Here is a 26178-nt window from a genome sequence, read left to right as displayed (position 1 = left end):
TTTGGAAGGAGAGCTATGAGTAAACAAAATAACACTGTGACGTGTGGGATTCATGTTAAGAGTCCTTCTGTCTAAACACGTTTACTGTTTTGTTTTGTTTTTAAGCCTCACGACATCTCGAATGAATAGGTAGGTGCTTTCTTCCCTCACTTTCTTTCTTCCTCTTTTTTTTTTTTAGGTTGGGTATTATTCTCAGTAAGTTGTGTATGCATGCAAGTTTCAAAGAGTCAAATGATTGCTGTCACAAAACAACAGCAGCCTCCTAACACCCCTGCCCCCATTTCCTGTTCCTCAGAGGCAACAACTTGGAATTCTTTTCACTGGTTCTGAAGAATATGCTGATGATGCTACTTCTGGATTTTTCGGTTTGGGGCATTTTTTATGGACTTCCCAGTATGAAGACGAAGATATTATTCTCTTTCAGATGCCCTCTCCCTCATTCCCACAATGTTCCTCTTCCTGCCCTGCTTTTTGATGGCTCAGCCATAGCCCTCAGCACTAAGGCTATTTTGACTACCTATAAACTGTGGAGAGGTGTGCAATGCAGTATGTGGGGTTATTTTTCCCTTTCGTCTTCCCTGGAGTCAGTCTCTCTCCTTAGTTTTACCTCCCACCCCCATCTGACTGGTGGGGAACTTGGGTCCCACAGCACAGTGAGGTCCTGCCCAGCTTCTCTTGGATGTCGGCCAAACCAGGCACCCCAAAACCCCCTGCTGGACCCTTCTGGGAAGACCTGGCTTGCCGCCTCTGTGGTCTCCGTTTCTCTTTAAGGAAAGAGAGAACCCCCGAAAGTCACAGTCCCGCGAAACTTACCTGGAATGAGCCAAGGGCCAATTCGAAGAACAGCTGGACCTCCATGGCATCTTCTGGGGAGAAGGCGAAGATGATGTAGTGGACTCCGAAGAGGGGGATCAGCAGGAGGGTAGACTTGGCCAGGCGCCTACAGACACAGACCCAGACCCGCTGCGGTGTCCTGCCCCCTTCGCCCAGGGCACAGCTCCACACACCCAACCTGCCTGACTGCAGGAGGCCAGCGGAGGGCCCCCCCCCCAACCTTTGTGGTTTGACTTTTCATTCTAGAGAATTTCTAACTCCCACACACCCACCACCCATGGCCAGTCCCCAAAATACCTGATTACGCACCCCTATCGGCAAATAACGTTTGGACACAAACCCACCCAAACAACTTTATTATTTATAAATGATGTGCATGTGTTATTTAACATATTATTCACAAAGCCAGGATTCTTTTTTTTTTTTTTTTTGATAATAAATACCTATAAGGAGATGTGCTTTTTTTTTCTTCCCAGATTAGGGTTGCTAAATTTAGCAAATAAAAAATATAGGATGCCCAGTTCAATTTGAATTTCAGATAAACAAAGGATCATATTTTTTTGAGTAAGTAACTAAAACACTATTTGTTGTTTATCCAAAATTCACACTGAACTGGGCATCCTGTATTCTATCTTGCAGCTTTATCCTGAATCCCCGGCTCCAGCTTACTCTGGACACCCCTGCTCTAAAGATGTCCTGGAGAATCTGTCACCAAGTAATCCAACTCACTGCCGGATTCTCAAAGCTCAGAACCTCACAGAGAAAGCCCTTGCTGGACACTGATTTGTCTTTAACCGTTCTGTGCTGAATTACATCTCCCCAGCCCCAATTCATAAATTGAAGCCCTAACTGCAGGACCTCAGAAATACCTATCTCTGCTTGCAGATAGGACCTAAAAAGAGGTGATTAAGTTAAAAGGAGGTCATTAGGATGGGACCTTAGTCCAATCAACTGGCGTCCTTTTAAGAAGAGGAAGAGACACCTCTGAGCACAGACAAAAGGACCCAGGGAGAAGGCAGCCATCTACAAGGCAAGGAGAGGGGCCTCAGAGGAAACCAGTCCTGCCGGCACCTTGACCTTGGGTTTCCAGCCTCCAGAACTGCGAGTAAGTTTCTCTTCTTTAAGCCACCCAGTGTGTGGTTATGTTATGGTAGACCTAGCAAACTAGTACAGCATCTCCCTTCAACTTCTTAAAGGTTTCAGAGTATTTCTGGATCACATATCTTGAAAATCTGATGAAGGCCATTCTCCCTTGAACAATACACAGACCTATATTGATGTCCCTGAAGCTGGGTCCCCGAAACCCATCAGGAGAGTCCCTGGCGTTGCCCCAAGCACAAATCTCTGCTTCCTGGGATCCTCAGAGATTTCTTATCTTCCCACCACTGGGGCAGCCTTCTCAGGCTGCACAAAGGACCCATCCCACCCCCCACCCTGCCCCCATTCCTATTTACATTTGTAACCTCCCAGGAACTAGGTCCAGTTGGGTAAACAATAGGTGCACAGGAAATACGTGCTGACTGAGCAAGCCTTGTCTTTGCCTTCCACTTACTTATAATGGTTCGCTTCATTTCCTCTTGTCTCTTGGGTTCTCAGTTTTCTCATCAGGATTCTTAGGATGTTAATAAAAAGGATGAAATTAATCTGTAAAACACAAGACAGAGGTGGGGCTGAAGGTGATCGCCACCCCTCCAGGCCCCTGACCCCTGGACCTGAGGACAGAGAAGGCACTACAGGCCACACCCGAGATTGCACCACTGTGCCTCCCCTCACCTGCCCCAAAGTCCTGGGGGAGCAAACCTATGGGAGGGGATGACTGACCCGGCACCTGCTCCTACCCCCCGGGGCTGCTGGAGCTCTGAGGTCTGCTCAGTTGCCATCAGGGATTATTCACACTGGGGGGTGCATTGAAACCCCTGGGGACCTTGTTAAAAGGCAGGTTTCAAGTGACCTGAAAGTCTATATTTCCATCAAGCTCTAGATGATGTCAAAGCTGGTCCTCGACTACACTTTGAGTAGCACGGCTTTCTTCCAGCAGAGGTTTTGTTGTTGTCATTTTAATGTTTATTTATTTTGAGAGAGAGAGAGAGAAAGCTCAAACAGGGGAGGGGCAGAGAGACGGGGCGAGAGAGAATCCCAAGCAGGTTCTGCACTGCCAGTGCAGAGCCCGATGTGGGGCTCGAACTTACGAGCCCTGAGATCATGACAGCCAAAACCAACAGGCAGATGCTTAACAACTGAGCCACCCAGGTGCCCCACCAGCAGAGGTTCTTAAGGTTTAGGGTATTGACTGGGGGGTGGGGTGGGGTCCCAAGGCTATAGGTCAGTAAATCTGGGGTGGGGCCCAAGAATTTGCACTTTTAAATTTTTTTTTTTTCAACGTTTATTTATTTTTGGGACAGAGAGAGACAGAGCATGAACAGGGGAGGGGCAGAGAGAGAGGGAGACACAGAATCGGAAACAGGCTCCAGGCTCCGAGCCATCAGCCCAGAGCCCAAGATCGTGACCTGGCTGAAGTCGGACGCTTAACCGACTGCGCCACCCAGGCGCCCCAAGAATTTGCACTTTTAACAAGCTTCCAGGTGATGGTGAAGCTGCCGGCCTGGGGACCATACTTTGAGAACCACTGCCTCAGAGCCTTATAGCCTCACTTTGCAGTTCAATCACCAACTCCAGGAAGCCACCCTTGATCACCTCTCTTTTCCTGATATATTGCAGTGAGGGATCATGTCGCTGTGTAAGCACTTGAAATGTTTGAAAGAGGACAAACGCATGCGTCTGTCAAACTTGTGCGTGTCCACATATCTGCCAGTCCCAATCCCAACTTCCTAAAGGACAGGAATGTAGTCTGTTTATTTCTTTTGGTGTTGCCTTCCCGGGGCCCAGTGCCAGAATGTTATAAAGATGCCCACACGGTGGTACCTCTCCTCCTCTCTCACCCACCTACAGGCTCCAGCACCATTTACAGAAGCAGGGATCAGTGGGCTCGGCCAGCCGGGCACCCTCATTGTTCACACAAACAGCCTGGGGCCTGGGAATGCTGGCCACAAGACAAGGATTAGAGGCCTGTCAGGACTCCTAGCCCAGCTGCTTCTTCAGGAACATGCTTCTCGGCTTGTTTGTTTATGCCTCTCGCTCAGAGCTGGCTATGCATGGTGTATATGAATAAAAGCTTTTTTTTTCCATTTATTTTTTGTCTTAGAGTTGGATTCAATTTAATAGGGAGCACTGGAAGGCAAAAAAAAAAAATTCTCTAAGATCCCAAGAATGAGTCCCAAATAGTGAAATTCCAGGCCCTGTGACCAACTGGTTGGGAGGTTTTTATTTTGTTTCGTTTTGTTGTTTTTTTTTTTAATTTTTTTTTTCAACGTTTTTTATTTATTTTTGGGACAGAGAGAGACAGAGCATGAATGGGGGAGGGGCAGAGAGAGAGGGAGACACAGAATCGGAAACAGGCTCCAGGCTCCGAGCCATCAGCCCAGAGCCCGACGCGGGGCTCAAACTCACGGACCGCGAGATCGTGACCTGGCTGAAGTCGGACGCTTAACCGACTGCGCCACCCAGGCGCCCCTCGTTTTGTTTTTTTAAGTTCTTACTTAAGTAGTCTTTGCACCCAATGTGGGGCTCAAACTCATGACCCTGAGATCAAGAGTCATAGCTCTTCCTTTTTTCTTTTTTTTTTTTTAAGATAAAACCTTTTATATTTTTCTTTATTTTTTATGTTGAGTTATTTTTGAAAGACAGAGAGACAGAGACTGAGCATGAGTGGGGAGGGCCAGAGACAGAGAGGGAGACACAGAATCCAAAGCAGGCTCCAGGCTCTGAGCTGTTAGCACAGAGCCCGACATGGAGCTCGAACCCACAAGCTGTGAGATCACGACCTGAGCCGAAGTCAGACACCTAACTGACTGAGCCACTCAGGTGCCCCATTCACATGTTCTTCCAATCGAGCCATCCAGGTGCCCTTGTTGGGAGATATGTTGCATCAGGAGTATCCACCAAACATTCAATCGCTAGATAGACCCAGTGCCATGAAATCTGCCAGGACGCTGGGGCCCACTGTCCCTCCGCTGGGGCTCTCCTGGGCTGGGCTGTCAGATTCCCAGAATTATAGCAAGGAAACTGGCCTAACTGAATGAGGAAATGCCCTCCTGTGGGAATATCATGCAGTCATAGCACATTGGTTCGTTAGATAATTTCAAAGGACATGGGACACCTCACATCTCTTGCTAAGTGAAAAACCAAACTACAATACAAAACTATATTAAGCATTTTGAAAAAAGTATGTTTTTCCTCAAAGAAAAAGGAAAGAAAAGCACATGTGTATTCATTGTGTGTATCTAGGTGCTAAAAGTATGTGTGATTTTATTCCCTTTTGAAAAACAGACTTTGTATCTTCCAACTTTTCTTTTTACATGAAGTCTATTATTTAGAAAAAGGGGGCGGGCACACCTATGTGGCTCAGTCAGGCATCGACTCGTGATTTTGGCTCGGGTCATGATCTCCCAGTCGTGGGATCAAGCCCCGAGTAGGGCTATGTGCTGACAGCATGGAGCCTGCTTGAGATTCTTTCTCTCCCCCTTTCTCTCTCTGCCCCTTCCCCGCTCACGCATGTGCACTCACTTTCTGTCTCAAAATAAATAAACAAGCTTTTAAAAAATGCTCAAAAGGGGCACCTGGGTGGCTCAGTCAGTTGCACCTACAAGTTCAGCTCAAGTCAGGATCTCATGGTTTGCGAGTTCGAGCCCCGCATCGGGCTCACTGCTGTCAGCCTGTCGGCACAGAGCCCTCTTCGGATCCCCTGTTCCCCTCTCTCTGCCCCTCCCCCCACCTCCAAAAAAAATTTTTTTAATGTTAAAAAAGAAAAAAGGAGGGAGGTCATGGGATGGCGGGATGGCTCCCTCCCCCCAACTGCCCTTAGAAGGTCACCAGCCAGCCAGTGGAAGAGGATGGGCTGCTGCCCTGTGTGGCACCCCCGCCCCGCCCCAGAGAGCCCATGAAGGGCACTTCCTGTCAACTGGTCCTGTAGCCATGGGGTCCCCCTGAACCCTGCGCCCGGTTGAGGGGCTGATTCCATCCAGGAGACAACCCGAGGGTGTCCCCCGTCCTCTGTCCCCCTATTTCATATCCACACCCACAGGCTCAGCTCCAGGGCTCCCAACCCTGACTGCAGAGTAGAAGCACCTGAGAACGTAAACCAGAGACTGATGTCCGGGCCACTCCCCAGAACAACGAGAGCAGAATCTCTGGTCCTCAGTATTTTTTTTTTTTTTTAATGTTTATTGATTTACTTTGAGAAAGAGACACAGAGAGGGACAGAGAGTGGGAGAGACAATCCCAAGCAGGCTTCGCCTGTCAGCGCAGAGCCTGATGCAGGGCTCCAACTCACAAACCGTGATATCACGAGCTGAGCTGAAATCGAGTCGGACGCTCATCGACTGAGGAACCCGGGTGCTCTGGCCATCAGTATTGTTAAACAGCTTCCAGGTGATTCTGAAGGGCATCCCAGTTGAGACCCTCTGGGTTCCCTGTCCCTAAGTCACTCTTGTATTTCCTCCCCACCCCTCCCAACAGCACCCTGAGGGCCCAAGACCATGCCTCACTCAGCTTTCCTCAGCTCCCTGCCTATGATCCCAGCTCAATGATTCTTCCCAGTAACAAGGGGATGCCTAGAAAACAGATCAGGACAGGACCCAAAGATCTGAAGGGGGGGGCGCGGTGGTTTCAGCACAGAGCCAGCCAGGTTAGGACAAGGAGCTTGGCTAATCACATTTCAGTGGCTACTCACAGACCAAAGGGAGTTACATAACCTCCTAACTGCCCCTCCCACTTCCATCCGCCATTCTTCAGGGGGCGGAGCTTCTAGACCCTCCTGCACCCCGACAACCTCTGGAAGTTCTGTGGTTGATCCCTCCCCGCACCAGGAGGGAGCCCTGTCTCTTGGCCTTTTGTCCAGGCCAAGGCCAGTCACTGTTTCCCTCTCTCCCATTGGAGCCCAGCTCAGGAAGATGGCCACTCACCAGGATGGAGAGGATCACAGGCCCTCGAATGACCCACCAGATGGACACGTTGGTGTTGATGTCCCAGCACCTGTGGACAGCCAGGCTCCGTTAGGCGTGGAGAGCTGAGCTGACCTGGAAAGGCTAGTCCTCTGAGGAGCCCTTGGTATGAATGGCCCATGCTGGTGACCCTGAGCACTGCGGCTGTGTGCCCAGTGCTATCAGAACCGACTCTCCCCTCTGGCTCAGAGCATGTCTGCGGCTGACGATGCCTCCAGAGAACTCGCCTGTGGCCCCCAGTTTGAAAAACAGGCCTTTCCTAGATAGCTCCCAACAAGTGTCCATCCTGTTCGAAGAGCTGGATGATATAAAATACTCTCCTGTTACCTCTCCTTCAAGCAGCTTACCCAACATCTTCCAGAAAGTGCCTGCTGATGGCCCACGAAGCAACAAAAACAGCTGGGGAACCTGAAGAATAAAAGCAAAGGGAGGGACGGGAGAGAGGGGACTCAGTTTTCAACACCCGCACAGGGACAGGACAGTTACCCCAGCCCAGTAGTGAACAGGTGCATGGAACCCCCTAGGAAATCCTGTGCAAATGAGTAGCCTCCTGCTTCAAGGGTGGCAGGGACGCCCTGGGAACTGAGGACGCCCTGGGCATCAGATGGATCCTGAAGGCCACGAGGGGCTCCGGGGCTCCTGGGAGCCCGGGCCAGACTCAGGAGGGCCTCTGCTGGGAAGAGAAGGCTGAAGTGATGGTCTACACCTGTGCTGTTGGTGACCCCTCGCCACATGTCACGAGTGAGTACCTGATACGTGGCTGGTCCCGGGGGAGATGTGCTGTAAGTGCAAGACACCGGATTTTGAAGATTTGTAGGAATAAAAGAATGTGAAGTGGGTTAATTTTTATGTTAATTGTATGTTGAAATGATAGTATTTTTACACTGGGCTAAATGAAATATATTATTAAGATTAATTTCACCTGTTTCTTTTTACTGGGTTTACTGTGGCTACTGGAAATTTGCATTTATTTTTTTAAGTTTATTTTGAGAGAGAGAGAGTGGAGGAGGGGCAGAGAGAGAGGGATGGAGAAAGAATCCCAAGCAGGGAAGCCCGATGCAGGGCTTGAACTCCCAACCCGCGAGATCACGACCTGAGCCAAGACGGACACTTAACCAACAGAGCCACCCAGGTACCCCTAGAAAATTTTCGGTTATATATGTGGCCCATTCTATTTCTTTTTAAGTCCATTTATTTTGAGGGAGAATGAGGCAGAGGGGCAGAGAGAGAATCCCGAGCGGGCTGTGTGACTCAAGGCTCGATCCCACAATCTGTGAGATCGTGACCTGAGCTGAGATCAGAAGTCGGATGATTAACCAACTGAGCCACCCAGGCGCCCTGGCTCGTTCTATTTCTAATGGACATGCTTGTCTGCACTTGAATGGCAAGAGCCACGTCCCCAGGCTGCGCGGCTTCCAGACCTCCAGCAGCCAGGTTTATACCCTAGCTCCAGCCCTCCACACACACCTCTACCCCAGGGCGGAGATCAAAGGAGTTTTCTCTGGAGGAATCAAACAGCCTCAGACAAAGGGCCTACAGATGGTGATGCTGGGGACCCCCCAACACAGCGGCCACTTCCAGGCCAGTCTCCCTGAGAGACATACCACGAACGTACCCCCCCACCCCCACCCCCACCCCGCACACAGGGCCTTCAGTCAGCTCTGAAATGACTCATTCTTTTTTTTTTTTTTAGTGTTTTTTTTAAATGTTTATTTTTATTTTTGAGAGAGACAGAAGGCGAGCAGGGGAGGGCACAGAGAGAGGGAGACACAGAATCTGAAGCAGGCTCCAGGCTCTGAGCTGTCAGCACAGAGCCCGGTGCGGGGCTCGAACTCACAAACTGCGAGATCATGACCTGAGCCAAAGCTGGATGCTTCACTGACTGAACCACCCAGGCATCCCATTCTTTTTTTTTTTTAAGTTTGTTTGTTTGTTTATTTGTTTATTTATTTATCTATCTATCTGTTTATTTAGAGAGAATGCAAGCAGGGGAGGGGCAGAGAGAGAGGGACACAGAGAATCCCAAGCAGGTTCTGCACTGTCAGCACAGAGCCCCGCTGGGGGCTCAAACTCATGAACGGTAAGATCACGACCTGAGATCACGACCTGAGACGCTTACCCAACTAAACCACTCAGGTGTCCCTGAAGTGACTCATTCTTAAACACGAACAGTCAAGGTCACCAACATCTGAGGAAAGCTGATTACATCAAAGGCAAGGACCAAAACAATCAGAGAGAAGGAACTCAGAGGAAACAGACCATGCAGGCTGCTGGAGGAACTTGAACAAACAACTCTAGGGAATATCATCAGAGAGATAAGAGGAAAGATCACCTCTGCGGGACCCAAACAGGATGCTGAAAATTGGGAGCATTCCAAGAACAAGGAAGAGGGCTTAGAAATTGAATACATGATAACCGAGATTTAAAAAACCCACAGATGGGTTGGAAGATAAAGACCAAGAATCGCCCAGAAAGCAGAACACAAAAGGAATGTAATGAAAAGCAGGAGGAAAGAAATGAGAAACTCAGGGGTCCATTTCAGGATGTGTGCCCATCTGATTAAAAGTTTCAGAAAGAGAGGATAAAAACCAAAGGGAAAGAAATCAAATAGGTGATGTTAAGAACATTGTCCAGGAAATGAAGGATGTGAGTTTCCAGATGAAAGGACCACCGGATGTCAGCAAAAAGGATGAAGGCAGTTCTCGTGGGGACACATCCCGAGGGCGTTTCAAAACACGGGGGACAGAGAGAGGCTTCTGTAGCTTACAAAGAGTAAAAATGCTCAGGAAACAGAATAATACGGCACATTCTATACCCAGCTGCCCAAATAGAAGGCCTCCAAAATTCTGGGGGGAAATGATTTTTCAACCTAATTTCTATGCCTGGGAAAACCACAAGTTAGGTGTGAACGTTGAAAAAGATATTTTCAGATATGCAATGCAAAAACGTACTTTCCACGCACTCTTTGTTAGACAGGTACCGGAACATGTGCCCCAACACAACTAGGGAGCAAACCAAGGGGAGGAGACAAGAAATAAAGGAATAGGATTTGCTGAGGAAAATGAAGGAAATTCTCAGCATGAGAGTGAGGGAACTAAGCAAGTCTAAAGAACCACCAGCCCAAATAGAGCAGGAGGGCAGAGGCTCTAAGAAGAACACCGGTGGGTCTATTGGGTTGAATAGCATCCTCCCCAAATTCATAACTACCCAGAACTTTGTAGGGTGACCTTATTTGGAAATAAGGTCTTCGTAGGTGTAATCAGTTAAGAAGAGGCCATACATGGGGTGCCTGGGTGGCTCAGTCGGTTAAGCGTCCGACTGCGGCTCAGGTCATGATCTTGTGGTCTGTGAGTTCGAGTCCCGGGTTGGGCTCTGTGCTGACAGCTCAGCGACTGGAGCCCGCTTCGGATTCTGTGTCCCCTGTCTGTCTGCTCTTCCCTTGTTCATGCTCTGTCTCTCATAAATAAATAAATGTTTAAAAAAAATTTTTTTTAAAAGAAGAGGCCATATGTATAAGGATGCCAGTTGTACTGGGCCCCTAATAATATGACTGGCATCCTTACAAGGAGGTCATGAGCGACACAGAGGGAAAGGACACATCGAGGGAAGAAGGCCACGTAAAGATGGAGGCAGAAATTGCAATGATGCAGCCACCAGCCAAAAAACCACCAAGGACTACCAGCAACAACCGGAAGCCAGAAGAGAGGCACGGAGCATTTCAGAAGGAATCAGCCCTGCCAGAACCTGGATTTTGAACTTCCGGCCCCCAGAACTGCGAGAGAATAAATGTCTATGGTTTCAAGCCACCAAGTTTGTGGTAATTCGTTAGGCAACCCCTAGGAAACGAATCCAGCAGGAAGAAACCAAATAAATAGGAACGAATAGATTTCCTGTTGGCATTGGTTGATTTGGAAAATAGCATTAGAGGGTTTTCAGGTTCTGGTGGAGAATTTAGGGGAATTAATGACAGCAACCCAAAACAAATAAATCAATTAGAAGTGACTCCACGAAGGGGCGCCTGGGTGGCTCAGTCGGTTAAAACGTCTGACTCTTGCTTTTGGCTTAGGTAATAATCTCGTGTTTAGTGAGTTCGAGTCCCATGTGGGGCCTGCACTGGCAATGCAGAGTCTGCTGGGGATTCTCTCCCTCTCTCTCTTTGTCCCTCCCCTGCTCATGCTCTCTCTCTCCCTCTCTCTCTGTCAAAAATAAATAAATAAACTTAAAAAAAAAAGGGACTCCATGAAAAACAAAAGGTTAAACATTGGAAGTAAAATCATTGTACATCACTTGGCTCAAGAGTTAACAACACTTACACAGACATAATGATATATACGTTGACTCGAACTTAACCGAAAACTAAAAAACTAATGGTAGGATGGAGAACTTTATATCCTTATCTTCCATCCTAAGGAGGCAACCGGTAACGCCTCAGATGGACAAATCAGGAAACAGCAGAATCTTGTTCAGAAACATGAGAGTGAACATTAGAAGGACCAGCTAAGGAATCTTGAGGGTGTTACCTCTGCGGAGCAGAAGTGGGGGCAGAAGACTGCTTTTTTTTCACCCTATTTAATTCCTTAAACCAAGTATGTGCATGACTTTAATAAAAATAACACTAAAAAAAAATTCCCTGCCTTCGGGTGCCTGGGTGGCTCAGTCTGTTGAGCCCCTGACTTCAGCTCAGACCATGATCTTGCCAATTGTGGGTGCGAGCCCCACGTCAGGCTCTGTGTTGTCAGCATGGAATCTGCTTCAGATCCTCTGTCTCCCTCTCTCTCTGTCCCTTCCCCGTTTGCACTCTCTCTCTCTCAAAAATAAATAAACATTTAAAACAAATTCCTGCCTCAATTTTGAATGCTTTGGGCAAAAACATGGGTTCTGAAAGGCTTCCTGTTCATTGCCTTCCATCTTTAACAGAGTTGGTGGAAGGCGGGAGAACCAATAATGCCTTGATTTAGGGTTCGTAGTGTGGTCCCCAGACTAGCAGTTTCAGAGTCATTCGGGGACTCGTTAGAAATCCAGAGTCTCTGGCTACACGCAAGGCCAACTGGCTCAGAGGCACAGAACGTGGGGTCCAGCCAGCTGGGTTTGACACACCCTCCATGTGACTCTTGATATTGGCTCCACTTGGAGAACCACCAGCTCAGTGAGTGGGAGCTTCGTTCGTCCCCATAAAAGCCAGAGGTATGGCCCTTTTCCAGGCACAGACTGACACCCCAGCCACCTTGCGAAAAGTAAAAGTGTCGGCTAAGTCAAAAACTTCCATAGCGTTCACTCCTTCTGATTCAGTGATCCTAATTCTAGGATTCCGTATTATACATGGAAATAAGCTTTGCCCATAAAAGTATTCATCACTGTGTTACCTATGATGGTGGAAATCAGAAACAACCTAAATGCCCACATGATAGGTATTGGGTTAAATACACCCATAGACTAGTTAAAAATGTTTATCGGCAGAGGCGGAAGGATACAGAGCATGCTTACATGTTAGTGGAAAGAAGCAGGATTCAAAATTCTCCATACGGCATGAGCACAACAATGTGGGCGGGGGGAACGGAGTAGGAAACATAGTCTGGAAGGAAACCCTTCCAAAGTGTTCAATAGATGGGACCGAGGTTAAGTTTTTTTCTACTTAATTTTTTTTTTCTTTGCAAAGTCTTACAGTGAGCGCGTGTGTACTCATTTAAGCAACCTATCTCTGGGGAGACAAGTTGGCGGACAAATTGAGAAGGGGCCACCGCTTTCGCAAGAGAAAGGCTTCTCCCAGTTGGAGAACTTTAGACCTTCGTGAGCCCCTTCACGGTCTCCTTAGGGCTGTGCAGGCAGAAAGGCGGGGAGGGGAGGAACCCCTGATTTATGTGCTGTTCCACCCCCAGGCTCTGGCATATTGTAGATGCTCAGTAAATATTTGAGGAAGAAAGGGGGGCTTTCTAAAAACTTGTGATGGAGATGTGACAATGCAATTTTATCTCCCCACCAGACTGTGACTCCTTTGAATGATGGAACTTTCGTCTACGGCCATACCACACTGAACACACCTGATCTTATCTGAATGATGGCACTTTTTTGGTTTGGGTTTTGTAATCTCTAGAAGCCCCTCTGAACACAAAGAAGTGGTCAAAGAAAGCCGAATAAATTATGATCCTGATATTACAGATAATGAAACTGCCCATGTTCATATGGCAAGGTCATGGCAGATCTGGGCATCAAGGTCAGTGAACTAGGTTTTGAACTGGGTGCTTTTTGGGGGGCAGTCAACTTCATAAAGCAAGTCCCTGGTCCCGCAGCACTCTGGGACGACTGGCCTATGCAGAAATCCAAAGATCTGCAGAGTCCTCCCTACAGCTCCCGCTGGCCAAAGGTCATGTGCTAATTAGGCTGCCAAAGTCTACAGGAGGGCTCATCGAGCTCTAGCTCAGATGACTTCCCTGATGTGAGGAGATAGGGCCTCTGCCTGTAAGGATTTAGACAAGCAGAAAAGACAGCATTCCTGGCAGGGGCACTTCTTAATTAAAGGCACCAAGAAGAAAACAAATGAAATTAATGGCTGGTACACATGACTATCCTTGTAAGCATGTGAGGCACTCAGAAGAATCTGGCGATCTTTCCAGAACCCAGTGGGTAACTTACATATGTTTATCAAATGAACAGTTGATGGATGGTTGAGTGGATGGATGGATGGATGGATGGGTACATGGATGGATGGATGGATGGATGGATGGATGAATGGATGGATGGATGGACAGACGGATGGACAGATGGAGAGATGTCCATCAATGGCAGAATAGGAGTTAAGGGGCTCTGGAAACAGACAGGCTTTGGTTTGAATCCTGGGTTTGCCCTTGTCTGCAGTGTGAGCTGAGGATATTACCTCATGTCCTTGAGCCAGGTTTCTTTGAGAAGCTTCTGGAAGTTGTGCCAATAAAATAATGCATGTAAAGTACCGCGCTCATAGTAAGTGCTCAAGAAATGGGAGTTATCATCTGCATTGGTCAGAAAGGGAAGGGGGAAGAGATTCGATGGAGGCTGAGTTGGCTGTCTTACTACTGTGTCCATCTCCTTCCTACAAAGGAATCCTGAATTTCCTTTGGGAAGCCATGTGGTTTGAGTAGCTTAAGCCAATCAGTGTATTCCTCAGGTCAGGGAATGTGTATGAGACAAAGAGGTCCAATCAGGGTGAACCTCAGAGTATTTGCTGCGAATGCTGGGACATGGCCTTTTGCTCTCCTTAGAGGTAACAAGGAAGCTGGTAGCCCAGAAGCTGGGAGCACCAGCCTAATGACAAAGGTGATGTTCTGGAAGGCAAAGTGGAAAGACACGAAGAAATGTTGTTGAGCTGCTGGATCCAGCCTCACCTGAAGTTGGTGACCCTGGACTTTCAGACAGATAAGCCAATTAGTTTCTTTTATGTTTAAAGATGATCTAAGCCAGATTTTCTATAATCAAAAGTACCCTGATATAGAAAGGAAGCAAGAATGAAAATATATGAATAAATGTCTAAGGAAGATGAAACAAGGGTGGGGAGTATCACATTGGAAGAGACTTTGGATGGCAGAAATTGGGGCTAAATTTTAGCTGTTCATTCCCACTTGACATACAAACAAACCAAAGCCAGGGGGTTAAACAAGAAGCAACTTGCCGAGGGGCGCCCGAAAGGGTCAGTTGGTTAAAAAGCCGACTCTTGGTTTCGGCTCAGGTCATGATCTCATGGTTCATGGGTTCGAGTCCCACATAAGGCTCTGTGCTGACAGTGTAGAGCCTGCTTGGGATTCTCTCTCTCCCTCTCTCTCTGCCCCTCCCCTGCTCTCTCTCTCTCTCTCAAAAATAAACATTAAAAAAAAAAAAAAAGAAGCAGCAGCAACTTGCCTAAGATGACACAAGTTAGCTAACTTAACTAAGTGTGGGGCTGGAACTCAAAACCAAATCCTCTGACTCAGTGCCCTTTCCAACATACACACAGCCATTATACCTACGGAGAAACATACCCCATCCGAGGGCAACAAATCCCTGGAGGCACTTCTTTTCTGAGAAGAAGGAGATGACGAGGAGCGTGTGAAGGTAGAGGCCTTCCACCAGCAGCCAGGCATAGTTGGCCATGATGCAGTACTGGAAGAAAGCCATGACCAGCTTACAGCCCACCTGGACAGAGAGAGGCAGGTGAGCCCCAGGCTGGGTAACCATGGGCTTCCCTCTGGTGGCCACCCCCAAAGGAAGTGACACGGTATGCCGCAGACCAAGTCCCTGAGGTTCATGGCCCTCCCCTGTGGCCTTCCATTATCGGAAGACCAGGCCCACAGAGTTCTCTAGAGGGTGGAACTCAACATGCCAGCAAGCTCAGTCAAAAAGGTTAATGGGCCATCACAGAAGCAGGAACTACATTCAAATTCTGGAACTGGCTGCCAGTTGTAAACCTGTGTCAGATGTCGCCCGACTCCCAAGTTCCTCATTTGCAGATGAGAAAAGAAGCCTGGAGAAGGAAAGGGATTTCTGAGCAAAGGGTTAACAAAATCCTTTCCATGCTGTTTCCCCAGAAACGGTTGAAGGGATGTACCAATTATGTTAGCAGGCAACACTGACGGTGAAAATGGCCCCTGACTGGCACTCTGCATCTGTTCTGGAGACCTCTAAATACTGGATGGGGGCACTTGATTCAGTGACATTACAGGCTTGTCTCTTGCCAGGATCACTGGAAGCTATGCCTGGGGGGAATGTGGGGCACGGGACTTGGGCGCCAGCAAGGAAACCATTCCCACACTACAAGGGTCCCTTTCCTTTCACTGAGCTGTCCCCTGGGGAGAGGACAGCTCCTGGAATGGCCCGAGGGCTGCTGCATGGACTGCTTCGAGGTCACATCCACAGAGGAGAGGCACCTGGTACTGTCCTGCTGGCCAGCTGTGGTTCCTGCCTTACGGCCACCCACAGACTCTGCTTCTCAGAGGTTCCCATGCTTGGCTCGCGAGTCTAATGTTTAGTAGAACCCTAGAAGGTTCCTTGCGGGGCATTGCTGGACTTCCCCGGTGCTGGTCAGTGAGAGGGTAGGGTCTGAATTTAAGTCTTCTGACTCCCACACTGGTTACTCTTACTTCAGCCTGCCAATCTCCCTAAGGGACAAGGCCCTCCTGAAGGGACGGCTCAGTTTGAGTCAAAATACACACACACACACACACACACACAACTACAAATAGTACAAACTTAACAGATCTGTTAAGGAATTACAGATGTGAGTGGTGGGAAGTGACAGGCAGGTTGACTGAACCAATCTCAACCTCCAATCCCTTTCTCTCTTGTTTGCCTCTGCTGTGGAGACCATGATGGTAAAAAAACAACAACAACAACAACAAAAAAAACCTCAACCTCCCAGCCTCCTTTGCAGTTAGGTGTGGTCACATGACATGGTTCTAGCCAACGAGATGTAGATGGGTGTCTTGGGGTGAGTATTCTTTCCCACCATAAAAAGGCAAAGCTGCTCAAAGACAAAAAAAAAGTTTCATCTTGACTCTTTTTTTTTTTTTTTTTTTTTTTTGTGCCTGGAACATGGATGTGAAGCCTGGGGTTGTGGCAGCCGTATTGTAAACATGCGGTGTAAAGCATGGAATCAAACATGGCAGAGCAGAAAGAGGGAAAATGACTGGGCCCGCCATGGCATCATGGAGACACTGTGCCACCTCTAGATTGCCCATCTGTGGACTGCTTATGTGGGAAACAACTCCTGTCTGTTTAAGCCACTGATGTGCAGTTTTTTGTTATATGCAGCAAAAGAGAGTCTCAACTGATACACAGAGAGATATTGCTAAGAAATAAGGCTCTCTAAGCACTCAGAAGGAGAAAAGTGTAAGACTTAGCAAAACAATTGTTGTACTGCAGACCTGTGTGTGCAGACATATAGGCATACGCTCATACTTTTCTTTCTACCACCAACCTCAACCCTCTTTAAACTTGACCATCTCTCTACTATTAGGACTCTGCAGATGAAGGGAAAAGACAAGCCTTGCTATACATCTAATTGCCACAGTGGCTAATCCACTCCTGGATGCTGGGAGCTGAAGGGCAGCCCCCAGGGGCTTCCTGACAAACTGCTCTCATACATGACCCAGACCTTGCATGGGGAGACATGGGACTCTCCCCAAACCTCCTGGCCCGGCTCCAGTACTGGGCCCTCTACGAAGCATTGGGTGCAGCCTCGCAGGGACCTTCGGGAAAGGCAAAGTGGCTACCACCCTCTCCAAAGTCAGGCTGGGGAGAGCGGGCCACCCTGGCCACACCCCAGGGCACGCAGGCATGTTACCCTGTGGGCATCACAGTGAGCGACATCGTCCGAAGAGAAGAGGACCGCGTCCTTGATGAAGTTGGACAGGGCACGCAGGATGAAGGACACAAACAGGTGCATGTGGATGTAGTTGCGGGTGCAGTGGAGCCTCCTGGAGGGAGAGAATGCAGGGCCATAGGGGCCAGAACCACAAGGGCTGTACAACCTCGAGCAAGCCTTTTCACCTTCCAGAGACTTTGTTTCCTCCTCTGCTGGAGGGGTCAGCATCGGTTGCTTGCTCCTCGTCTTCTGGTACGAGAACCACGCTCTCTTATGGGGAACCCACTGCAGCTCTGGGTGGGGGCGACTCCACCCTCCCACCCTGTTGACAGACTCGACCAATCACAGTACTCCACCCCTGGCTCAGGTTGGGCATGTGATCCAAGCCCAGCCTATGAGAACAACCCCCGCCCCCCATTCCCCCTAGGACTTTTCATTGCATCTAATGGAGAAGAGGCTCTCTTTGTCCTGGTGTTACCTAGCTGGTGGAAGGTGCCCCTGCAGAGAGCCTGCCTGAGGATGTGGCCAACGCAGACTGGAGACAGGGAGGGAGACACATCTAGTTCTGCTGATACCTTTGACCACCTCGAGCCGGCCATTCCTAAAGCCAGAGACCCCTGAACTTGTCAGTTATGTGTGCCAGGTCACCTTTGCTTTCTTAAACTGTTTTTTTTTTTCAATTTTTTTTAATGTTTATTTATTTTTGAGACAGGGAGAGACAGAGCATGAACGGGGGAGGGTCAGAGAGAGAGAGGGAGACACAGAATCCGAAACAAGCTCCAGGCTCTGAGCCGTCAGCACAGAGCCCGACGCGGGGCTCGAACTCGCGGACCGCAAGATCGTGACCTGAGCCGAAGTCGGATGCTTAACCGACTGAGCCACCCAGGCGCCCCTTCTTAAACTGTTTTAAGGTGGATTTCTGTTTCTTGTACCCAAGAGTCTGGCTAACATACTTGTAAAATGGGGGTGATAATACCTACCTTAGAGCATTGTGTGAAAATCAGAAATAGTACATGTAAAGCAACTGTGCGTTACGTTCTTAGTTATATATACCGAGTCAATGTTGAATGCATAAAAGAATGAACGAGGTCTCAGAAACATCAATGTTTTGCCACAGGTAACATTTAGATCAAGGGCTAACAAAGTGGCCCACCCAGACCTTCCTTTCTCTTGGCCCGAGCAACTGAAAAAGACCCAAAATCTGTGTCTGCGGAAGGCTGGGGAGACAGAGAGCTGGCAGTGTGTTCTCACCGGAAAGCACAGAGGACGCTGAGGGCAACCAGGAGCATCACCAGGGAGGAGCTATAGCCCACGGTGTACATGACCTTCAGCTTCAGCAGGTACTCGTGCTGCAGAGAGAGGCATGCATCAGTCCCAGCCTGAGTGCACCTGCTCAGGCTGCTTGAACCTTTCAACTCTTAATGCTGTGCTGATCCGACTCCACGGACATCAGTTCACAGACTCGGAACACCTTGGCTTTGGTAAAGATCTTGGGGATCATCAGATGCCAACTCAAACTTCTACCCCGTGTACAGGACCCCTTACCCCCACCCCGAATTCAAGCCTTTGCTGGAATACCTCCAAGGATTCAGGGCTCACTGCCTTTTGAGGAAGTCATCTGGTATACAACAGGGCAGAATATTAGATAGTTTTTTCTCATGTGAGACTAAAACCTATTTTAAATTGCAGCTATTTGTCCCAATTCTGCTTCTGGAGCCACTTAAAATAAACTGAATTTGTCATGTACCTAAGATCTGTCATTATTTTTTTAATTGTTTTTAAAAGGGTTTATTTATCTTTGAGAGACAGAGCGTGAGGTGGAGAGGGACAGAGACAGAGACATAGAGAGAGAGGGAGAGAGGGAGACACAGAATCCAAAGTGGGGCTCCAGGCTCTCAGCGGTCAGCACAGAGCCCCACACTGGGCTCGAACCCATGAACCATGAGTTCATGCCCTGAGCCCAAGTCGGAAGCTTAACTGACTGAGCCACCCAGGCGCCCCTCTGTCATTATTTTTTTTAAATAAACTTTTCATTTTAGAATAGTTTTGGACTTATGGAAGAGTTGCAAAGATCTTAGAGAGGTCTGTCATTTCTTAATACAGCTTTTCTACCCTCTCATCTCTCACATGTATTTTAGCCTTACATTTTTCCTGTGCCTTCCGTATCTTTCCACAGTCCTTTATCCTTCTGCTCAATTAATATGCTCCAGTTTGTCAATGCCCTTCCTAAATAAGATACCCAGAACGGACAGCTGGAAAGATCTAGTGTATTCTCTGACCAGGAAGGAGTAGAGTGGGACCCGGACCCATACACTGCACTTACACTAACACAGCCAAGCAGGCATTTACTTAACGTAGCCAACAGCCCCTTCACATTACTGACTCATCTTTGATTCAGAAAGATCTCAATGGAGGGGTGCCTGGGTGGCTCAAGTTGGTTGAGTGTCCAATTCTTGATTTCCGCTCAGTCCATGATCTCATGGTTCATAGGATCAAGTCCCCATGCTGTCAGCACGGAGCCTGCTTGGGATTTTCTCTCTCCCTCTCTGTCGCTCTCTCTCTCTCTCTCTCTCTGCCCTTCTCCCGCTCATGTGCACACACACGCTTTCTTACTCCCTCTCTCTCTTTCAAAATAAATAAATAAACTTAAACAAGACAACAACAACAGAAAAGAAAGATCTCAATGGGATGGAAGAATGTGACACATAAAGATCAATTTAAGACCTACATCTTTTAGGTTCAAAAAACTAAATTGTACGACACTCTGAAAAAGAATCAAAAAAATTTAAACCAACGCTGTACTGTCTATTGCCAATCAAATTAACAAATACTTAATTGTAATAATATTCTATGCAGGTGAGGGTGTAGTGGGAGCAAAAATTGCTTCAGTCTCTCTGGAAAGCAGCATGTATCGAGAACCTTTGACATATGCATTCTTTTTGACCTCCCTTCTACCACTAGGGATTAATTCTAAGAAGTAAGCACAAATGGAAAAGCATATTTATGTATCAAGATGTTTATCACAGAACGATTTGCGATGAAAAAGACTCAAATGTCCAACAATAGAACAATTAACTAAATTATTTCAAATCAAATTATTTTAATGTGACTCCACCATTGAAATGCAGCTTACCAAGGGTTTTAAACGAGGTCAGAATGTGCTAAGAGTGTAATGTTAAGTGAAAAAGCAGAGTACAAATTTTACATGTACAGTGTGATTCCTGCTATATGTTTAAAAAAGTGTTAGGTTGCATTACATGAAATTGCCCTTTTTTATAGATCAAATGATTGAAATGATTTCATGTGATTCAAGTTCAAACATGCACGGAAAAAAGATTCTAAAAAGATTGAAAAAAGATGTAAAAAGATGTTAGAGGTTAATAATGGTTAACTTTGGATGATAAGTTTGTGGCTAGAGTGGTTATTTTTATTTGTATTTTTTCTACTCTTCATTTTTCTCCAGGGGGTAAGTACTATGGTATAATCAGAAGAAGAGGGTAATTAATTAAAAAAAAAATAATAACAGGCACAAGAATAGTATTGGGGAAATCTTGCTGACAGCTGTTCATATGAAAATGACCTTGAGGTTCAAATGGCTCAAGCTCCCTGGTGTTAAGAAATGTACCGGAGGGAGGGGCGCCTGGGTGGCTCAGTCGGGTAAGCGGCCGACTTCGGCTCAGGTCATGATCTCACGGTCTGTTAGTTCGAGCCCCGCGTCGGGCTCTGTGCTGACAGCTCAGAGCCTGGAGCCTGTTTCAGATTCTGTGTCTCCCTCTCTCCCGGCCCCTTACCTGCATATGCTATGTATCTCTCTCAAAAATAAATAAACATTAAAACAAAAAAAAGAAATGTACCGTAGGGAAAGAACACAGGCTTCAGAGCCAAGAGACAAGGTTTCCAAACCCACAACTGTTACTCACCAGCTGTGTGACCTTGGGCAAATTACTTAACTTCTCTGAGCCTCAGATTCCTCATCTGTAAAATGGGGATAATATCTACCTTGCAGGCTCATTGGAAGAACAAATAAAGTATCAGGTAGAATATCTAGACAATGCCTGGCACTTAGAAGACACTCGGGGCATGTTCATTTTTCCCCACCTCCACCCTCCACCCCCATCATCCACCCTTCAACATGAGTCACCAGTCCAAGATTATGGTATGAACTATGAGGTATAAGATAGCTGCTAAAAAAATTAGGCCTCTTCTCAGTTACAGTAATGAAGTGCTGTGGGGACAGTGGACAAAGTTGGAACGTTTGGAGTGCTTCGTCCAGTTCTGGGCATCATGCTATTTTAAGAGGCACATTAACAAACTGGAACATTTCTGGAGAAGGGAAGAAGGCATGGAAAACACTGGGCACATTATGCCTTGAGGAAACTAACAAATAAACTTAGGGAAGAGAAAGATTAGAATGATTGACAGGTAGAAGCGTAAGACCCAATCGGTGAGCTCCAGTGGGACGAAGTTACCAAGAAGAAATCTGACTCAGAGTGCCCGAAAGTTTTCTGAAAGCAAGAGGTGGCCTTCGATGGGATGGCTGTCATGTGACATTGAGCTTCCCCACTAATGTGACGGCGGTCCCAGAAGCCAGGAGCCACCTCCCAGGGACAAGAAAGAGAGCCAAGAGGGTGGTAGGTTGCATTAGATCCATACTGCCTAGACTTTGGGATATTAAAGAGCAGTCAGATGTCAAGAAATTAGAGGCCCCAGGTGTCAGCCGATAATCTTGCCACGGGCAGGATGAGCCGCATGCTAGAGGGCATGAGCCTCACTCCTGAGGACACCTGATTTTGCAGCTCTCGGTTCAGAAACAGATTTGGGCCCGTCTGTGGCAGCGTGAGGAGGCATGGGGTGACAAGTATGGGGCGTTCAGGCTGATTACTCTGCACTGTCCTGTGGCTGGGTTCATTATTGCCGGGGGACCCTCAGGATACCAGCCAACTCTACTCATTCCTGTGTTATGTCTTTAAGTTCGGACCCAGAAAAAGCCCTGCTCCTAGGGGGCTTGATATGACCTGAGTGCCCCAGCCCTCGATAATCTATAACGGTGCACCAGTCCTCACAGGGCATCGGGTCCAGAAGCCCTGGATCAAGTTGCCTGTCTCTGCTGCGTTTCTTGACTAGGCCACTTTCCTTCTATATCCTTTAGAGCAGGGGTCAGCAGGCTTTTTCTGTAAAGGGACAGATAATAAACGTTTTAGACTTTGGGAGCCATTTGGTCTCTTGCAACTACTTAACTCTGCCCTTGTAGTGCAAATGGGCGTCGCCATGTTTCAATAAAACTTTAGTGGCAAAAGCAGGCGGTGGGCTGGATTTGGCTCAAGAGCTATAGTTTGCCCAACTCTGCTCCAGGTAAGCAAACCTGGTCTTTCTGCTAATCTGAGTCCGCTATTGACTTTTGTTAATGAATAGAGTATTATGTGCCAAGTAAGGAAATTAAAAAAAAAGACAACCAACAAATGTATATTTCCATCACCCTTTGATTAAAAGAAAAAAGACATTTCAACAATAAGAAATAGGATGATTCAAACCTCAGGATAAAAGGCAAAGTGTGTGGACCAACATCTGGGCACGAGGAAATCACGCTGGTCGGGAAACCCTTCCGATCTTGGGAATTTTAATTTTTTAATTTTTTTACGTGAGCTGAAGCCAAGGTAAGTCTCCTTTCCACTATTTTTGGCCAATTAATATTCTGAGTTAAGTCCAAACTTTGCATTTACCTTTGTTAACTTTTAGTTCCTTGTTTGGAGATGTTACAGTTTCAACCCTGGATGGATATCATGGTTAAGGCCCTGGGCTTTGTTCTTTCCCAGCTGATTAGTCTAAGCCAACAGAGTCTCAAATGTGGTTTCAGTAGACATAACTCACAAAAACAAGAGGTCCCTGGGGTCTCAACAATTCTTAAGAGTATAAAAGGATCCCAAGGCCAAAAGGTTTGAGAACCACTGGCCTAGGCCTCTCCTGTATTCCACCCCCCTGCCAGGGACGGTCGAGGGGTGGGCAGGCTCAAGTCACTGGGCCACTGAGATGTGAGGACAGCTTGCTGGGGTTTGGTAAAGAAGCTTTCTTGGGGCGCCTGGGTGGCTCGGTCATTTAAGCCTCTGACTTCTGCTCAGGTCATGATCTCATGGTTCGTAAGTTCAAGCCCCGTGTCAGGCTGTCCGCTGTCACGCCAGAGCCTGCTTTGGATCCTCTGTCCCCCTCTGTCTCTGCCTCTCCCCCACTTGTGCACTCTCTCTGTCTCTCTCAAGAATAAATAAATTAACTTTAAACAAAATTAAAAGAAAAAAAAAGAAGAAGAAGAAGCTTTCTTGCTCTCAAGAAGGAGCCATAGGAACTCGGGCTATCCCTTCTCCTGGACAAGCAGGCACAGGGGAGTCTGTGGCTATGGTCACCAATGGCAGTCATCTTACATCGAGGGAGGTGCCAGCCTAGGGAAGGAACCATCAGGATAGCAGGGAGAGAAATGGAGAGAGCCCGGTCCTTGGGCAGCTTCTTAGTGCCACTTTATAAGAGCCATGGAGGCTGTTCTCTGCAGCTCAGTTCCATGAGCCACATTCGTTTATTAGGCAAGTTGGAAATTTCTTTCTTGCAGCCCAAAGCATTCCTTTGAACTTCCATGCTGCCACTCATCATAAGAATGTTCCCTCTTAATTCTATGGATCTTACCAACGTGATACACATAAACTTCCTGTCCTCATGTAAGTCAGTGATGGAAATGGTAACCTGCAGGGATCAGAGCCCATCCACCCCCCCCCCCCCAGACCATCTGTACCCACTGATCAATCTTTTTGGGTCTCGTTATTAAATTATCCCACTCTGGCCAGATCTGAAGACTTCATGTGTCTCCCCCAACTGGATAACAAGTTCTTCCCTTGGAGGGAAGAAACTTGAGCCTCCAACTTGGTCCCCCAATCAGTGTCTTTCATACAGAGGACTGACTGGCTAGAGAGAGGAGTCTCAGAAAAACTTGAGAAGTGGGCACGGTCTGTCTTCCAACCGCAGCCTTTCTCCCTTCACTCTGCCCTTTGCCCCCCACGCCTCTCTAACGTGACCCCACCCCATCCTCCAAAGGACAAACGTGCTTGCGCATCCGTATTCCCATTGGGGAGTTTAACCCATGGAAACTGCAAAAGCGCATCTCCTAGGGGAGGCATGCACCATTCCAGGGAGGCAGCAGAAGCTAGAGGAAGGAGCACAGGTTCTTTTTGGAACTGATTCAGTTTCACTCCTGCCTCCACTATTGTCTGAGCGTGTTCCTTAACCCCTCTGAGCCTCAGTGTCCTCATCTGCAAAATGGAGAAAATAATGGATCCTTCTGAGGACTTAGTGTGATTGTATGTCAGGAAGCCGGCACAGAGTAGGTGTTCAGTACAACGCTAAACATTCACTGGGCACCTAGTAGGCGCCAGGCATTGTGCTGGGCACTGGGGGCCTGCAAATGAATAAGATTCTGATATGTCCCTGCCATATTCCCACATCTAGACCCATCCTTGGCTCACAGTAGGTGCTTAATAAATGTTAAGTGAATTAATGCCTCTGAAGAGCTCGCATTTTGGTGAGAGAAACGGATGCACATGGGCACATGCAGACGATTTCATGTAACGTAGTAGGTAACAGTGGAACCAACTCAGCATATCAAGAGGGCCCTCCCTGGGGGTGGGGGTGGGGAGAAAGGGCTTTCTGGAGTTGACGGGCAGGAGTGAAGTCTTGGAGGATGTGTATGAATCAGGCAGGAAAAGTGAGGACAGAAGGGCTCTCTGAGACTCACAGACACTTTCCGGGAGGCCTCTGCAGCCCCCGAGGAAGCTCCGCCCACAGCTCAGCACCCCTCTCAAACCAGACCTGCCCCGCAGCAGCTGGGCTCTCTTCTTCCCGTCAGAGCCCGAGACTCCTGAGAGCGAACATTCACTGAACACTTCCTATGACCAGGCACCCTTCTCAGCACCTCCCTGGATGACCTCATTTGGTTCTCTTGACCAGTCTGTGAGGTCAGAACCATTATTAGCCCCATTTCCCTGATGGGGAAAGTGAGGCACAGAGAAGTTAAGTCCCCCGCACCCCCACCAAGGTCACCGTCAGGGTTAGACTCACCAGCCTGGCTCCAGGCACTTAGCCACCACGTTGGCGCTCTTTTTGTTTCCTGACTAAATCACCCTCAGTCTCGTGGCTGCGTGGGGCGGTTCACACTGTGCCACAGTCTCCATGAGCACCATCTCCAGACTGACAGACTAGGGCAGTGAGGCAGGCCCAACGAACGCCGGCTGATGAGTGGGAGGGGGTGGGTGGCAGGAGCAGCTCCCGGTCCCCTGGTCGTGGCCCTGGGCTGGCTCCACTCTGTCCTCTCCCAGGGGCTTCTCACCCTGCAGGCCCCCAGCCCGAGAAAGAGGGGCGCCCAGGCTTACCCGCTTCTCGTTGGATGAGTCGTTCACATTAACCCCACAGGCCAGGTCAGGCCTAGGGAAGGCTTCTGACCAGCCGTCCTCTGTGCAGTTTCGAAACACGGAGCCTGTGGGAGCCAAGCATCCTGCAGGTGAGCAGTGGGGACCGGAGGCAGACAGCCTGGTGTCTTGGGTCCCCTCGGCCACACCTTAGGGGCAGCCAGGCCCTGCCCTGTCACTCGGCCCCAGCTGATCCTTGAAGAAGACGTAAGAGTCAGGAAGGAGAGGTGGTGGGAAAGGAATGTAGGGAGGTGGCCTCAGAAAGGGCGAAGACACAAATGTGTGTGTACATGTGAGAGAGACGGGCAGACCGGCTGACCCCTGATGCCTCGATCTACAAACCATGCCAGCTCTGAACACATACCCCGTCCAGCCTCCAAGCACTGCTGCCTTCCTCCCGGGGCCCTCACTGCCTCACCCGCCCGCCTGTCCCTCTGTGCCAGGCCCAGGGTTTCACAGACAGGGGGACCTTATCACACAGGTCACAGTCCCCCACGGCCCCACTGACTCTCCTCCACCAGACCCCAGGCCCCTGCAG

The 26178-nt window shown here is 48.3% G+C and overlaps 1 protein-coding gene across 5 annotated transcripts in view; it reads right to left on the bottom strand.

Moving 5' to 3' along the window:
* Positions 1–26178, bottom strand: part of SCTR (secretin receptor) — a 77849-nt gene that overhangs the window by 5542 nt on the left and 46129 nt on the right. For 2 of the 5 annotated variants that reach the window (XR_003418935.2, XM_027055962.2), the window contains exons 4-11: positions 25605–25708; positions 18451–18548; positions 17179–17311; positions 14879–15032; positions 7241–7301; positions 6855–6924; positions 2387–2478; positions 814–940 (exon numbers count right to left, since the gene is read on the bottom strand). Coding sequence is in view for 4 of the 5 variants with exons in the window: in XM_027055962.2 (XP_026911763.1) it covers positions 814–940; positions 2387–2478; positions 6855–6924; positions 7241–7301; positions 14879–15032; positions 17179–17311; positions 18451–18548; positions 25605–25708 (839 nt within the window). In the remaining variant the exon portion in view is untranslated. The remainder of the gene's footprint in view (positions 1–813; positions 941–2386; positions 2479–6854; positions 6925–7240; positions 7302–14878; positions 15033–17178; positions 17312–18450; positions 18549–25604; positions 25709–26178) is intronic. The other 3 variants (XM_027055966.2, XM_027055967.2, XM_027055964.2) reach the window with 2 other exon arrangements.

Source organism: Acinonyx jubatus, chromosome C1, assembly GCF_027475565.1.
Source record: "Acinonyx jubatus isolate Ajub_Pintada_27869175 chromosome C1, VMU_Ajub_asm_v1.0, whole genome shotgun sequence".
NCBI classification, from domain to species: Eukaryota; Metazoa; Chordata; class Mammalia; order Carnivora; family Felidae; genus Acinonyx; species Acinonyx jubatus.
This window is presented reverse-complemented; position numbering and strand designations above follow the sequence as displayed.